The sequence below is a fragment of the Oncorhynchus kisutch genome, linkage group LG12 (assembly GCF_002021735.2).
Source record: "Oncorhynchus kisutch isolate 150728-3 linkage group LG12, Okis_V2, whole genome shotgun sequence".
Classification (NCBI taxonomy): Eukaryota; Metazoa; Chordata; class Actinopteri; order Salmoniformes; family Salmonidae; genus Oncorhynchus; species Oncorhynchus kisutch.
The window spans coordinates 45,212,805-45,228,540 of NC_034185.2; the positions used below are offsets into that span (position 1 = coordinate 45,212,805).

The 15,736-nt window shown below is 40.9% G+C and overlaps 1 protein-coding gene across 1 annotated transcript in view; it reads left to right on the forward strand.

Moving 5' to 3' along the window:
• The first annotated feature begins 10,793 nt into the window (after positions 1-10,793).
• LOC109901059 (neuromedin-K receptor) overlaps positions 10,794-15,736 on the forward strand; it is a 33,715-nt gene continuing 28,772 nt past the window's right edge. The window contains exon 1 of the mRNA XM_020497054.2: positions 10,794-11,649. Coding sequence (XP_020352643.1) covers positions 11,276-11,649 — 374 coding nt within the window. The 5' untranslated portion in view covers positions 10,794-11,275. The remainder of the gene's footprint in view (positions 11,650-15,736) is intronic.

Sequence of the window (15,736 nt, forward strand, 5' to 3'; positions counted from 1 at the left end):
GAAGCTGAAAATGTCCCAGTTCTTTCAAGGACTGCATACTCACCAGACATGTCACCCATTGAGTATGTTTTTTGGGATGTTCTGGGTCAACATGTACGACAGCGTGTTCCAGTCTCTGCCAATATCCAGCAACATTGCACAGCCGTTGAAGAGGATTGGGACAACATTCCACAGGCCACAATCAAAAGCCTGATCAACTCTATGTGAAGGAGATGTATCATGCTGCATGAGGCAAATGGTGGTCACACCAGATACTGACTGGCTTTCTGATATAAAACTGCCTCACAATCTATTAGCAAAGCTGCATCACCCCCTGAAAAACCTGATAAAAAGAGTGTGCAAAGCTGTCATCAAGGCAAAGGGTGGTTACCTTGAAGAATCTCAAATATAAAATATATTTTGATTTGTTTAACACTTTTTTGGTCACTACTTGATTTCATTTGTGTTATTTCATAGTTTTGATGTCTTCACTATTATTCTAGAATGTATAAAATAGTAAAAATGAAGAAAAACCCTTGAATGAGTTGGTGTGTCCTCCACATTCGAGTATGAAGTTTCTCTAATCTAGAACTTCACATTAGTTTCACGAAAATCTTTGCGCCTATGAAATTTCAGCAATTAACTAGAGCAGTTAACTTTGCGAGTACGTAATTGTTCCTTTAGGAACGTTAAACCCAGTGGTGTCATGCGCCAAAAGATGTGAAGGGGCCCAGATGCCAAAATACAGTTCTTTGCATTAATTCTGTGTATTTCTTGTTTGTTTCTAAAACAAAAATATACATAACAAGGTGAGGGGCGACACTGATCACGAGGTTTGGATATTGTTGCAACCTTAACCCAACACCTAGTAACATCGTCATGAGGTTCAGATCTATTGGCATAATGGCTAAGGCAGAGGTGTCATGCCCCAAGCGGCACAGGGGCACGTACACCCATTAGATTTGTTCTGTTTACAAAATATATATACACTGAATGTAAAAGCAACATGCAACAATGTCAGAGATTTTACCGAGTTACAGTTCATATAAGGAAATCAGTACATTTAAATACCTTCATTCGGCCCTAATCTATTGATTTCACATGACTTAGAATACAGATATGCATCTGTTGGTCACAGATACCTTAAACAAATGTAAGGGTGTGTATCAAACATAAAACATATTAATATAATTCAACTAATATATGAAATATGCATGTACTGTATCTTTAGATAGTCTCGTGCCAGAAGAGCACATCATTTACAGTGCCGTGTATAAAAGCATTGCCCCCTTTCTGATTTTCTTTATTTTTGCATATTTTTATGCTTAATGTTATCCAATCTTCAACCAAAACCTAATATTAGATAAAGGGAACCTGAGTATACAAATAACAAACAACAAAAATGGATACTTATTTTATTTATTTAATTAACAAAGTTATGCAACACCCAATTTCTTTGTGTGAAAAAGTAATTGCCCCCTTACATTTAATAACTGGTTGTGCCACCTTTAGCTGCAATGACTGCAACCAAATGCTTCCTGTGGTTGTTGATCTGTCTCTCACATCGCTGTGGAGGAATTTTGGCCCACTCTTGCATTCAGAACTGCTTTAACTCAAGCATAAACTGCTTGTTTCAAGTCCTGCCACAACATCTCAATTGGGATTAGGTCTGGACTTTGACTAGACCATTGCAAAACTTCAAATTTGTTATTTTTTAACCATTTTCATATAGACTTAATTGTGTGTTTTGGATCGTTTGTCTTGCTGCATGACCCAACTGCGCTTGAAATTCTCCTGTAGAATTCTCTGATACAGAGTAGATTTCATGGTTCCTTCTATTAAGGCAAGTCGTCCAGGTCATGAGTTAGAAAAACATCCCCAAACCATCACACTACCACCACCATGCTTGAACATTGATATGAGGTTCTTACTGTGGAATGCAATGTTTGATTTTGGCAGACATACTGGGACCCATTTCATCCAAAAAGTTTACTCAAGTTTGACAAAAAAGCATCTGGATGATCATCAAGACTCTTGAAAGAACGTTCTATGGACAGATGAGTAAAAAGTATAACTTTTGGCCTGGTGAAAAGTGGTGTAGCAGTCTAAGGCACTGCATCGCAGCGCTAGAGGCATAACTACAGATCCGGGTTCGATCCCCGGGCTGTGTTGCTGCCGGCCGCGACACAGGTCCAGCCTCATCCGGGTCAGGGGAGGGTTTTGCCGGCTAGGATGTCCCATCGCGCTCTAGCGACTCCTTGTGGCAGCTGGGCGCATGAATGCTGACTTCAGGGGGCAGCTGTACGATGTTTCCTCCGACACATTGCTGCGGCTGGCTTCCGGGTTAAGGGAGCAATGTGTCAAGAAGGACGCATGGCTCTCAACCTTTGCCTCTCCCGAGTCCATTGCAGCATGCGACAAGACTGTAACTACTAATTTGGTATCACGGAATTGAGGCGAAAAAGGGGGAAAATGTACCCCAAAAATATATAAAAAAAACAGATACCAACGGTCAAGCATGCTGGTGTTAGTGTGATAGTTTGGCGATGCCCGCACTTGTCCTTGATCTCACATCCTCTGTCTTGCAAACACGTGACTGCCCACTTCACAACATCTTCGCCACTAGCCAGCTGCACCACCAAAACGATAGCAATTCCATAGCACATAGCACATTTCAAGCTGGATAGTGAGGTTACGAATCCTGACTACTAAATATGATCTGTTCCAATGGTAAAAAATGATTGGTAGCACTTTCCCACGAGACTTAGTGAGTCCATAATATTCAAACCTACCCGGAATTGAGCCCTGAGAAACACGTTTCAAAATGTATAATCACAGCCCTAATCATTGCCTTGATTATCATATTCATAATAATATCCCCTATTATTTCCATGATTTTAATCATTCTAATCATACCCTTTCCAAACCATTGTGACAACCTGAACCAAACTGTGCTGGCCTGGGTAATTTCTTTTCACAGTATCCTTTTGTTGTATTTTGTGTTTTATCTGTAATACTGTATGTCATACAGGACCTAATCCTAATTAAATCAGCTAACTGAAGCACATGTTGCTCACCTGTTGTTCACTAGTAGTCTATATCAAATGTGTTGTTTTTACCAAACTACTACTGAACCTACACACTGAAGAGACTTGTTAGCCGAAACGTCTGTGTATGCTATACCCCTGCATTAAAACATTTACAAATCAAAAAGAAACAAAGAGCTTTGTAAATCTATACTCGCTGGTTGCTCTAACCCTTTGGGAGATTGTGATAGTTTACTTTTGATTATAGGCTACATTAAGTTTTTCAGCACGGGTTTCACCAACTACGGTGGATGCATAAACCAGATCGGCTCATAGGCCAATTATTACCTTACCTTTACACCACAAACTGTATTTTCTTTAATCCATGCCCATGTCCTTTTGCTTTATATTGTTAATTGTTTAATTTGCCTGACAGATATCGGATTTGATGGATCCTTTGCCTGGGGAAAAGGCGACATGAGAGATACAATGAGTATACCAAACATTAGTAGCACCCCCACCCCACCCCCCTCCCCCCTCCCCCTTTCCCCTCAGAACAGTCTCAATTTGTCAGGGCATGGACTCTACAAGGTGTCGAAAGCGTTCCACAGGGATGCTGGCCTGTTTTGACTTCCAATGCTTCCCACAGTTATTTTGAGCTGGCTGTTATGTTAAATCTTTTGTCCTGCCCATTCACCCTCTGAATTCACACAATCCATGTCTCAATTGTCTCAAGGCTTAAACATGCTTCTTTAACCTGTCTCCTCCCCTTCATCTTGAAACCCAGTAACTCTATTTATCAATGTACCAATCCGGCTTCAGGAAGAAGCATAGCACAATTAAAGCAGCCATGAAGGTTTTAAAAGATATCACTGATGCTCTTGACAAAAAAACAGCACTGTGTCTCACTTTGTATTGATTTTGATACAGTTGATCATGCTATACTGAGGCAGAGATTGTCAAGCATAGGTCTTTCGGAGCATCCAGTTGCATGGTTTGATTGAAGTGGATTTAACAAGTGACATCACTAAGGGATCATACCTTTCACCTGGATTCCCTTGGTCAGTCTATGTCATGGAAGGAGCAGGTGTTCTTAATGTTTTGTACACTTAGTTTATAAGCAAATTATATTCAGTTCCAGCTGTTGCTGTGGTGTTGGTAGTACCAAAGGGCACATAGGTGGTTGAGTGAGACTGAGCTGGTGTGAAAGGTTGATGTGTCTAGAGGGGACTCTGTCAGGTTGTGCCGGTTGGCGCTGACATGATGCTTCCTCTCTCATGGAGGTGCAGTACTACAGCTTAGTTTCCACCCCGAATATTGATCTGTTTAACAACTGTTTCACTTCATTTTCTGATTGAGTCTGGAGTAGGTTGTGCAGGTTGGAGCTTTCAGAATCCTTGCTCTCTCAGGAAGGTGCAGTATTATGGCCTGGCTTCCACCTTGAATATCACGTTTTACTATTGTTTTACTTCATTGACTGATTCAATCTGGAGTCAGGTTGTACAGGTTGGAGCTAGGGGTGTGCCGAGTAGTCAGACAAAATTAGTATCGTAACAGATGTGGGCAATATTCTGGATTTGATTATTATCTGAATATTTTTTGTAATTATCCATGGAGAAAAACACTTATTTCTGGGTGAAAGCACACAGCTTTCTCATGCCAGGCAGTCATGTGCAAGGTTCTACGTGATCTAAATAACTCAAATGGCTAGTTTTCCTGTCTGTAAACAGAAGGGCTGGCTGTATGTTGATGCTGCTGCTCTGATTGGAAAGGAAATGAAAGGGAAAGGGGGATACCTAGTCAGATGGATAGAGTGAAGCTGTATTTCTCTATCCACTTGCTTCATAATTTCACAAGATCAATATTCCCTGCACGTTTTTGGTCTGATCATGCAGTTTGCTGCTGCCTGCTACCATAATAAATCACATGGCAAGGACGTTTGCTATCAGGCTATCAAAGTACATCATATCTAACAAGTGGGACAAGGGTAGAGAAAAAATACGAAACGCTTATGCGCAATCTGACTGTGTGACAGCGAATTTGCCTACCTGCTGCAAATTGAGGACACAGACACAGACACAGACACACATCACACATTTGTTGGCGCGCTGCTCATAATATGCAACTTTTTTGCAGTGAGAACACTCAGGGAGGTATTTTTTTCAAACCAAATCACATTTTATTGGTCACATACACGTGATTAGCAGATGTTATTGCGGGTGTAGCGAAGTGCTTGTGCTTCTAGTTCCGATAGTGCAGTAATATCTAACAAGTAATATCTAACAAATGACACAACATACAGTATACCCAATACACACAAATCTAAGTAGGAATGAATATACATACGGACGAACGATGTCAGAGCAGAACGGACTAAAATACAGTAGAATAGTATGGAAAACAGTATATACATATGAGATGAGTAATGCAAGATATGTAAGCATTAAGTAAATGAGATACCGTAGAATAGTATAGAATACACTATATACATATGAGATGAGTAATGCAAGCTATGTAAACATATTCAGACATATTAAAACACTTCCGCTTTTTCTGATCACGAGTATCATCTGATCCGACTCGACTATCAACTGTCAATTTACGTGTACGAATATGGGCATGTCGGCACAGCCCTAGTTGGAACTGACAGAATTCTTACTCTCTCAGGGAGGTGCAGTACGATAGCCTGGTTTCCATCCTGAATATCACCGCACTGTTGCACTATTGTTTTATGTCATTCACTGATTCAGTCTGGAGTCCGGTTGTAGAGGGTAAAGCTAACAAGAGATGGAGGAGGATGCTTACTCTCTGTGGGAGTTGCAATACTATAGACTGGTTTCCACGTTGGATGTCGCTCTGTTTCCCTATTGTTTTACGTCCGTTCACTGACAGCCTGGAGTCATTTAATCTCGCCGGCTCCCCCGAGTGGGAGGAGATTTCACGTCACAGAATCAATGGAATGTTCTGAAAGTCATCCAGTGAACCTGTTTCAGTAGAGAGTGCCTAGGGACTGATCAGAAAATGAACTACCAAATCAGCTTCCCTTTGGAAACTAGTGTCTGGTTTAGATCCATGACAGCTCCGGCCTGAATCAGCGAATGAAGGGAAACTTCGGGGTGGATTCCAGGCTTGTGCTACATCAGTTTATTTTCGGTTGCAGAAGATTAGAGACAAGGGTTCGCTTACAAAAACAAACCATATGTGAAATTGCAAGTTCACGTGTGTAAAACAATGTCGTGAAAATCACATTTGCCGTTTCACATGTAAGAAAACTCCATATGTAAAACCTCACCTTCACATGTTATCCTTATTTTTTATCCTGTTTTCCGGTTTGTGTGCATGGTTACGTTTAAAAGAATCTATATATAACACGTTAAACTAAACTGTGTTGAGTTTCCTAGTCATTTTGGTCTATAACTTAATTGTTTCCACAGGGTGAAGAAATTGTCAGATTTTCCCATTTGCAGTGCATTCAGAAAGTATTCAGACCTCTTGACTTTTTACACACTTTGTTACGTTACAGCCTTATTGTAAAATTGATTCAATTGTATTTTTTACTCATCAATCTACACACAATACCCCATAATGACAAAGCAAAAACAGGTTTTTAAACATTTTTGCAAATGTATTAAAAATGTAAAACTGAAATATAACATTTACATATTCAGATCCTTTACTTAGTACTTTGTTGAAGCAACTTTGGCAGCGATTACAGCCTCGAGTCTTCTTGGATATGACACCTCAAATTTGGCATACCTGTATTTGGGGAGTTTCTCCCATTCCCATTCACAGATCATCTCAAACTCTGTCAGATTGGATGGGGAGCGTTGCTTCACAGTTATTTCAGGTCTCCAAGTCCCTGCCTCTGAAAAACATCCCCACAACATGATGCTACCACCACCATACTTCATCGTAGGGATGGTGCCTGGTTTCCTCCAGACGTGACGCTTGGCATTCAGGCCAAAGAGTTCAATCTTGGTTTCATCAGACCAGAGAATCTTGTTTCTCATGGTCTGATTCCTTTAGGTGCCTCTTGGCAAACTCCAAGTGGGCTGTCGTGCCTTTTACTGAGGAGTGGCTCCCGTCTGGCCACTCTAACATAAAGCACTGATTGGTGGAGTGCTGCAGAGATGGTTGTCCTTCTGGAAGGTTTTTCCATCACCACAGAGGAACTCTGGAGCTCTGTCAGAGTGACCATCTGGTTCTTGGTCACCTCCCTGACCAAGGCCCTTCTCCCATGATTGCTCAGTTTGGACGAGCGGCCAGCTCTAGGAAGAGTCTCGTGGTTGAAAAACTTCTTCCATTTAAGAATGATGAAGGCCACTGTTTTCTTAGGGACCTTCAATGCTGCAGAAATGTTTTGCTACACTTCACCTGTCTTGGAGCTCTACGTACAGTTCCTTTGACCTCATGGCTTGGTTTTTGCTCTGAAATGCACTGTCAACTGTGGGACCTTATATAAACTGGTGTGTGCCTTTCCAAGTCCTGTCCAATCAATTTAATTTACCACAGGTGGACGCCAAGTTGTTGAAATGCCTCAAGGATGATCAGGACGCACCTGAGCTCAACTTCGACTCTCATTGCAAAGGGTGTGAATACTTACACTACCGGTCAAAATATTTTGACTACCGGTCAAAAATATTTTTGCTATTTTCTACATTGTAGAATGATAGTGAAGACATCAAACTATGAAATAACACATATGAAATCATGTAGTAACCAGAAAAGTGTTAAACAAATCAAAATATATTTTAAATTGGAGATTCTTCAAATAGCCACCCTTTGCCTTGATGACAGTTTTGAACACTTTTGGCATTCTCTCAACCAGCTTCATGAGGTAGTCACCTGGAATGCATTTTTCTTGAAAGTTAATTTGTGGAATAACAATTTTTTGGTTACTACATGATTCATATGTGTTATTTTCTAGTTTTGATGTCTTCACTATTATTCTATAATGTAGGAAATAGTACAAATAAAGAAAAACCCTTGAATGAGTCGGTGTTCTAAAACTTTTGACCAGTAGCATATATAAATAAGGTATTCTAAAAACCTGTTTTCACTTTGTCCTATATGTGGTGTTGTGTATAGATTGAGAGAAAAAAGTATTTCATAATTTTTTTAATAAGGCTGTAACGTAACTAAATGTGGAAAACGTCAAGTGGTCTGAATGCTTTTTGAAATTACTGTACTTGAGTGTAGCTACGCTAAGTAGCTAGCTCACTTTTGTATGATTGTATTTACATGTGCACATATGAATCACACTAATGATGTGTATTTTAGAAGGTTACTTTCTAAGAAATTTGTATCTAGTTGTCGCATGCTAATTGCTAACTGCTAGCTAGCTTTGTGATAGGCGACGGCTAGTCTTCCATTTCGTCCTAGCTAGCTATTTTTAGCTTCTGTTATTGTTAGCTTTCCATTGGTTTATGTTTTATTTAATATTCAGGCATAAAATGGATTTGAATGTATTTGAAAATGTGTGTTTGCTACTGGAATTAATGTGAACAGATACTTTTCAACAAATAAATCATTTTGAATTATGGCTGTCAGAATTCAATCAGTTAATTCAAGTTAGTTAGTGCTAAGCGATACGTGCTTTTTGAAGTCGGCCCAGTTTCGGTTCGATTTTTTTTTTAAACCACGGTATTCGCAATTTTATTTTATTTTTTACATTAAATGCACTATGCATTACATAGGTTGAATGCTGCAACACCACAGAATCAAACTATTATTAACAGTCCCATTGTCACGAATACCACCGAAGGTGGCTCCCCTTCCTGTTCGGGTGGCGCCGGTCTACTAGCTGCCACCGGTCCCTTTTTCCTTTTAGTTTGTTTTTGTCTAACTGTTTTCACCTGTTCCTTGTTGGGGTTTTGGGATGGGTGTTATTTAAGTTTGTTTTGCCCGCTGGTGTTTGTGCGGGCTTGTTGTTATTGTTACGTTTGTGGTGTATCGTTGTCATTTGGGTTTTCGCTGTCCGGGTTTTGTAACTAAAGGTTTTGGGTTTGTTTTGCACCTGTGTTTAGGGCTTCACCCATGTTTGGACCTGTTACTTTGTAGAGGACATGAAAGCTTTTTTCCCCGTTTACTTTTGCTCTCTGCGTCTGACTCCACACCCATCACTCACCCACCGTTACACCCATGATGGTAGTGACTGCACAATACTGTCTGCTTATCAACCATCATTTATTCAGATGACTTTACTTTAATAAAAAATGTCAGTTGTGTAAATTACATTTGATTTAGGCCTGTTTGATGACGTCATTATTTCATTCCAATTCATCATCTCATCTCTATAGAGCTGCCTATGCTGTCTTTAAAGTAAATTAGGCATACTTTTATGACTGCTGAATACCAACCATAATTTTTTAGATCAAGTAATTTCAGGTAAAGATACCTCATGAATCAACTATTCTACCCCTCTCGATCGAGCATTCTTCGGCTTCTTCTCTCTGCTTCAGACTCGACAAGTAGGGGCGCAATGGATTATGGTCATTGTAATTACTTACCATGTTTTCAGGGCTAAACCATGTAGAATATTGGCCTTTTGGAAACCACAACTCCCTACTACATCGGCAAAGTTCGGGCTTGATCTGATTTCTCTCTTGAGAAACTGCGAGCGAAATGGAATTAAAATAATAGAACCGACCATTAGTTGTTTAAAAAACAAAAAAGAACCAACATTTTGGGTAATTGCTCAGCACTCAATTTTAGTGCACTCTTTTTTTTTTATCGTGATTAATCACATGGTCTGAAAAGCATTTAAAATACACTGAAAACATCCAAAAGACATAATCTATACTGCAAAAAACAATGATGCAATGGAAAGAAAATGACAATGAGTCTAAAGAAAGTGTGCTTTATCAATTTACCAAAATTTGCTAACAGATACTTTACACAAAGTCAAAACATATTCTTGTAATGCTTCTGATATAAAAAATCGTAAATTACAGCTCAATTCGAGCAAATTCTGAATTTGGAATTAACAGTACACTGGAAGAGAAACCCATTGTTGGCCCTCTTGGTCTAATGGTCAAGACATTGGCTACTCCAGTGGGAGACCTGGGTGCTAATCCTGCCATTGACAAAGCACATACAGTATGTCAAATGTAGAATATCACATGTGAAGTGTTGGGAAACAACCTCTGAGTCATGTGAAACTTCACAGGTGTCCAAAAACCGTGTGTCTGATTGGTGACATTTTTCACGTGATTCATTCAAACATATGTCATCATACCTGTATCTGAAAACCACATGTGTTTTTTTGCAGGTGATTTTGTTGACTTTATTTTTGTAAGGCTTGGGCTGCATCAACCTAACATGAGATGCATGCCATCATGCCATGGTGGAAACATTTAAGGTATATGACTAACAGGCTACTGTTTACACTTAAACATGAAACATATCTCCCAAAAGGAAATATTTGCATAGATATCAGTAACAAATCAAAGCCCTAATTGTTTGACAGAATTGATCAAATGTTGTAAGAAGATAAAATATGAAAAATATGGATATGATGTCTGATATTTGAATGCATGCTGGGGATTTCCAAATATTCAAACGTCATGTTGTCACTAGGGATTGTGTTTTTTAGGTTTACTGTTGTGTTGGCGGACGCCTGATCCGACCGATTTGTCCCGCACAGAGTTTAAAATTAGGAGTGCCAGAATCAATCGAGTTTTCTAGCCTATTTGTGCCTGTGCCAGCTTCTACTGGTGGTACGTCATTATCTGCGCGCACAGTTTATACTGCATATGCTTGGGGGCCCCGCGGTGCCATCGCGCTCACATTCAACAGGAGGCAAGTGGTGGATGCGGATGGAAACTTATACTTCGTATTTGCCATCTTCACCAAAGTAGAGGCATGCACTCAAAGCTAAAATTCTAAATGGGATGCGTTCAGGCGACTGCGGTGGAGTCGAAGCTGACAGGTCTTTTTATTCAAAGTTGAGATAATTTTTACTGGTGTATTGCGGATAGGTGCGTTGCGCGCGGTGGTGCAGCTAACTACTGTTTCTCTAAAGATTTCAAGGACACAGCCTAAAAAAAGCACTCAAAGCTAAAATTCTAAATGGGATGCGTTCAGGCGACTGCGGTGGAGTCGAAGCTGACAGGTCTTTTTATTCAAAGTTGAGATAATTTTTACTGGTGTATTGCGGATAGGTGCGTTGCGCGCGGTGGTGCAGCTAACTACTGTTTCTCTAAAGATTTCAAGGACACAGCCTAAAAAAAAAAATTATTCCACAGTAGGAAGTGACAATTGAAGTCACAATGGCAGCTGTGGCACTCAATGGATCGAACACAACAACGGGGAACTTTACGAATCAGTTTGTTCAGCCGCCTTGGCAAGTTGCCCTGTGGTCGGTCGCCTACAGCTCCGTTTTGGCGGTGGCTGTGTTCGGAAACCTCATCGTCATATGGATAATTCTCGCCCACAAACGAATGCGGACAGTCACCAACTATTTCCTTTTGAACTTGGCATTTTCGGACGCATCCATGGCCGCCTTCAACACATTAATTAATTTCATATATGCTGCCCACGGAGACTGGTACTTCGGAGAGGCTTATTGCAGGTTTCACAACTTTTTCCCCGTCACCTCCGTGTTCGCAAGCATCTATTCGATGACTGCAATTGCCGTTGATAGGTAGGCAACTGATGCTGATCATGCCTACTTTTTAAATCAATAATGTTATTTATGTATTATGATTAACTATGAATGATTATGATGGTGATATATACACTTTATTATTCAGCACTTCTCATGATTCTTTACAAGCATTTTCCACCAGTAAAAAAAACCATAGGATTCACTCTTCATGGTGATGCTGATGAGGTTGTAGGGGACTGGTATCCCCCTCCCCCATCTCCCTCAAGTTGTTATTGAATGAAGATCACACACCATGGCTGCATTTTTTTTCTGTTTAAGGAAATGTACATTTCATTGTTTATTCTATCTAGGCTGTGTGTGTGTGTGTGTGTGTGTGTGTGTGTGTGTGTGTGTGTGTGTGTGTGTGTGTGTGTGTGTGTGCATACCTGCATGTGATGACAGTGTGTTGTGTGAGTTAGTGTGTGTGTGTGTGTGCATGCCTGTGTGTGTGCATGCCTGTGTATGTGTGTAGGATATATTTTGTGTGTGTGTGCGTGCCTACGTGTGTCTATGCTGGGGAGGGCAGTCTATTGCATGTGTAATCATGAGTTTGCGAGTGTGCATGATGCGTGCCTGTGTGTCTGTGGATGTGGATGCCTGCGTACAAGCATGTGTGTACATTTATGCCTTCGGAGTCAGTGGAGAGGTTCAAAGCAGCACCGACCACAGAGGATAATTTAAAGATTAGTAACTGTGAAATGAGCAATGCTTTTCATCTTCTTGATGGAGGTCAGGGCAGGTGAAAAATATTTCTTAACTTACCTTGGCAGTCATATCAAGAGATTATCCAGACTTCTGCCATCTGTCCAGACCATCATAGCACAGCTGTATTACAGGCTCTATGTTGGAAATGTCCTTGTTATTCAAACTGTAAATCTAGACAGAGCTGGTGTCAGGTTTCTGTAGTGTGTTCTGGCATATCAGTAACTGCAGGTTTGTCATCATTATGGCCCTGCTACGCTATAGCCGACGGGCATCTGGTATTGCCGTCAGTCATCAGCCCATTGGGGGAATGCTTCCTTTGAAATCACTGAACGCTGCTATACTGTCCATGTTGTGCTCGCGTTGTGTCACGTCCAATGGCAGCGTTGCGAGCTCAAGAATCTCTGAGGTTCAGTTCTCAGTGGCTGACACACGTGTTAATTCCATCTTGTGAATTTAAATAATCAGAAATAAAGTTGATTTTGGTTGCATATTGCCTCCACTAGACACCATTGGTTATTTTACCAAGATTTATGAAGCCAAGAAGATACTGGCGAGAAGAAACTCTAGCTAGCTACATTGATTATTTTCACATTGTATACAAAAGCAACATGTGTAATCAGAGGATCATTTAGTACAACCACTAGCAACAATTTAATGAGTACTTGTGAGAAACTGGACTAAAGCTATTGCACTTATGCATAATCAATGAATATGGTACAGTAGGGAAAAATAGAATAAGGACGCTCTTCCCCTCTGCTCCTCTGCTCTCAAAACAACACGCTCTGTGTAGCAGGTAGAATGTCACATTGACACGATGTCACATTGACTGATGGCCTGCTTGCATGTGGGGTGGTGTGTGTGTGTGTGTATTGTGTGTGCGTGCCTGCGTGCACGGGCGATCATATGCTTGCATCTGCGTAGGGGGTGGCAGTGTAGCGTGTGAGTGCGTGCACGTGTTTGTGTGTGTAGGTATACACTCATGACCAAAAATAAATACAGAAACGCCAGTAACCACTCTTCACTAGCCTTTACTGACACTCGAGGAAACCAAAACCTACGTTTGTACAACGCCCCTAATTACAGTCGTTTGACAAATTGGCACAAGCCCGCACTGTTATTAGACATTGTCAGACGCTAATATTTTATTAATGGCGTCTTCAGGGGGTGTCACTGGGGAAGCCTACACACATCCATTCCGGTGATGGAGGTGCCTCTGAGGGTTGTGTTAGTGTGCGTCCACTTCACATCAGTTGACCATTCAGAGAAACGCTACCCCTTAGATAAATGTGTAGTTAAATATTGATAGTATGCTTGGATCGGCGCTGCGTTGCCAACTCCTAAAGGTCATTATTATGCCTTGTCATGCCAATACATGGCTTGATTATGATCATGGGAGCTGGCTATAGCACAAACAGATCTGGTGTTAACTATGAAGTGCATTGATATACAGTGTATGCACTGTATACACAGATAGTCATCTCTGCTCTCCTCTTATTTCTATAAGAAATTGATTGGTTGCAGTGAATTTAAATGATTCACTCATTTGACAGCAGATTGATTGGAATTGGCGTTTTAGCTGAGTAGTATTCACTCAACGGGGTGTCAGTCAAACACTATGAGTTGCTGTCCTACTGTTGACACCATTCTCCGATAGTCTGCTAAAGAGATGAGACAGAGAAGACAGGACTTGTTGTTTTGACCTCAAAGTGAATTGTTTCCCGACACAACATGCCTGAAGGGTTGTTTATGCCCTAGCCAAAGCCAGATGCCAGACTTGGTTTGTAAAAATAACGCACGCACACACGCACACATGCACACACGCACACACACACACTTCCATAAAAGGCATGCGTGTACACACACACACCCTTGCATCAAACACAAGTGGCTTGGCACACACACACACACACACACACACACACACACACACACACACACACACACACACACACACACACACACACACACACACACACACACACACACACACACACACACACACACACACACACACACAAACACAAACACAAATCCCCCAATGACTCTCTTGTCACTTAATGAGTTTATCATTTCAAATGGGACTCTGGCTGATTTGATATGGATCAATATCCCATGTTACATCATATACTGTAGAGCTATGGTGTGATAATGGAGGAGAAGCAGTGAGTGTGAGCCACTGGTACCTCCTGCAACGCTGCGACAACACAAAAGGAGCACCCTTTAGCTCTGCTCTCCATGACCTTCCTGCAGCCGAGGCAGACAAATTCCATCTTTTTAAGTGTCCCTTCAATTTGATCACCCCATGCCAGAGATGAGGAGAACAAGAGGACAAGAGAACATAGATTTGACCCAGATTGAAACACATAACCTCCAGTCCTACTTGTTGCATGGCTGAACTGATGTGCAGCGCAATCCAGACAGTCTGTCGCATTGGAAATGGCACAGGTTTGCAATGTGGTGGCCAACCGCAAATGTGCCCCCCCCCCCTTCTATTAAGGGCAGAATGTGCCCCCATTCCACCCCTCTATCCCTATTTCCTGTGGAAGTAAAACTAATTTCCTGTGTGAACAGCACTTCAGATAAGACTCCTACACACACCTATTATAAGAAAACGGCAAGACATCCTCCCACACACACTCACGTTTAGCGGGAAGAGTGTGACGAGGTGCCAGTCTGTCAGCAAGTGTATTCTTTGAGATGGGACTGATTAGATGTACCATTGTTGGTAGTTGACACTCTTCAAGCAAGTTCCTCACTTCATTATTCTTCGTTGTTCTTAGACGGTCATGTTAGGCACAGCAGCCCATAACTGATGTTACCGGCTAAGACTATGCAAGTTACAGAATCATTAAAGATCCAATGCAGATGTTTTTTGATCTCAATATCAAATCATTTCTGCATAAAAAGGAAGTACCTTACTGTGATTGTTTTCAATTAGAATAGTCAAAAAGAAAGAAGAATAGCGTCTTAGCAGAAAGCAATTTCTCAAGTAAGTTAGCTGTTATTGGCGGAGGTGGTGTCACCAGGCAGGATAAAACTCCATCCCAACAAAATAGGCTGAATTTAGGTGGTCTTTTCAAACAGCTCTTACACTTAAAGGTCATTATCATAATTTTCTGAATTTTACAGTATTATTCCAACCTCATAGTGTGGAAATATATATAGAACACAGATAAATCCAGTTTTTGACTGCACTGGACCTTTAATGAATGAAATGCTCAAATTCTTTCATTGCTAATTTTGTGATGCAAAGGGAGAGTAAAGACATTTTAGAAGACTGATGTGTAGGCTACTGCAGGATTTTCACCCTCTACCCTTTTCATGCATTACTTCCACCCTTTATCCATTTTATGCATAAAGAAATGACAAAATGCTTCAT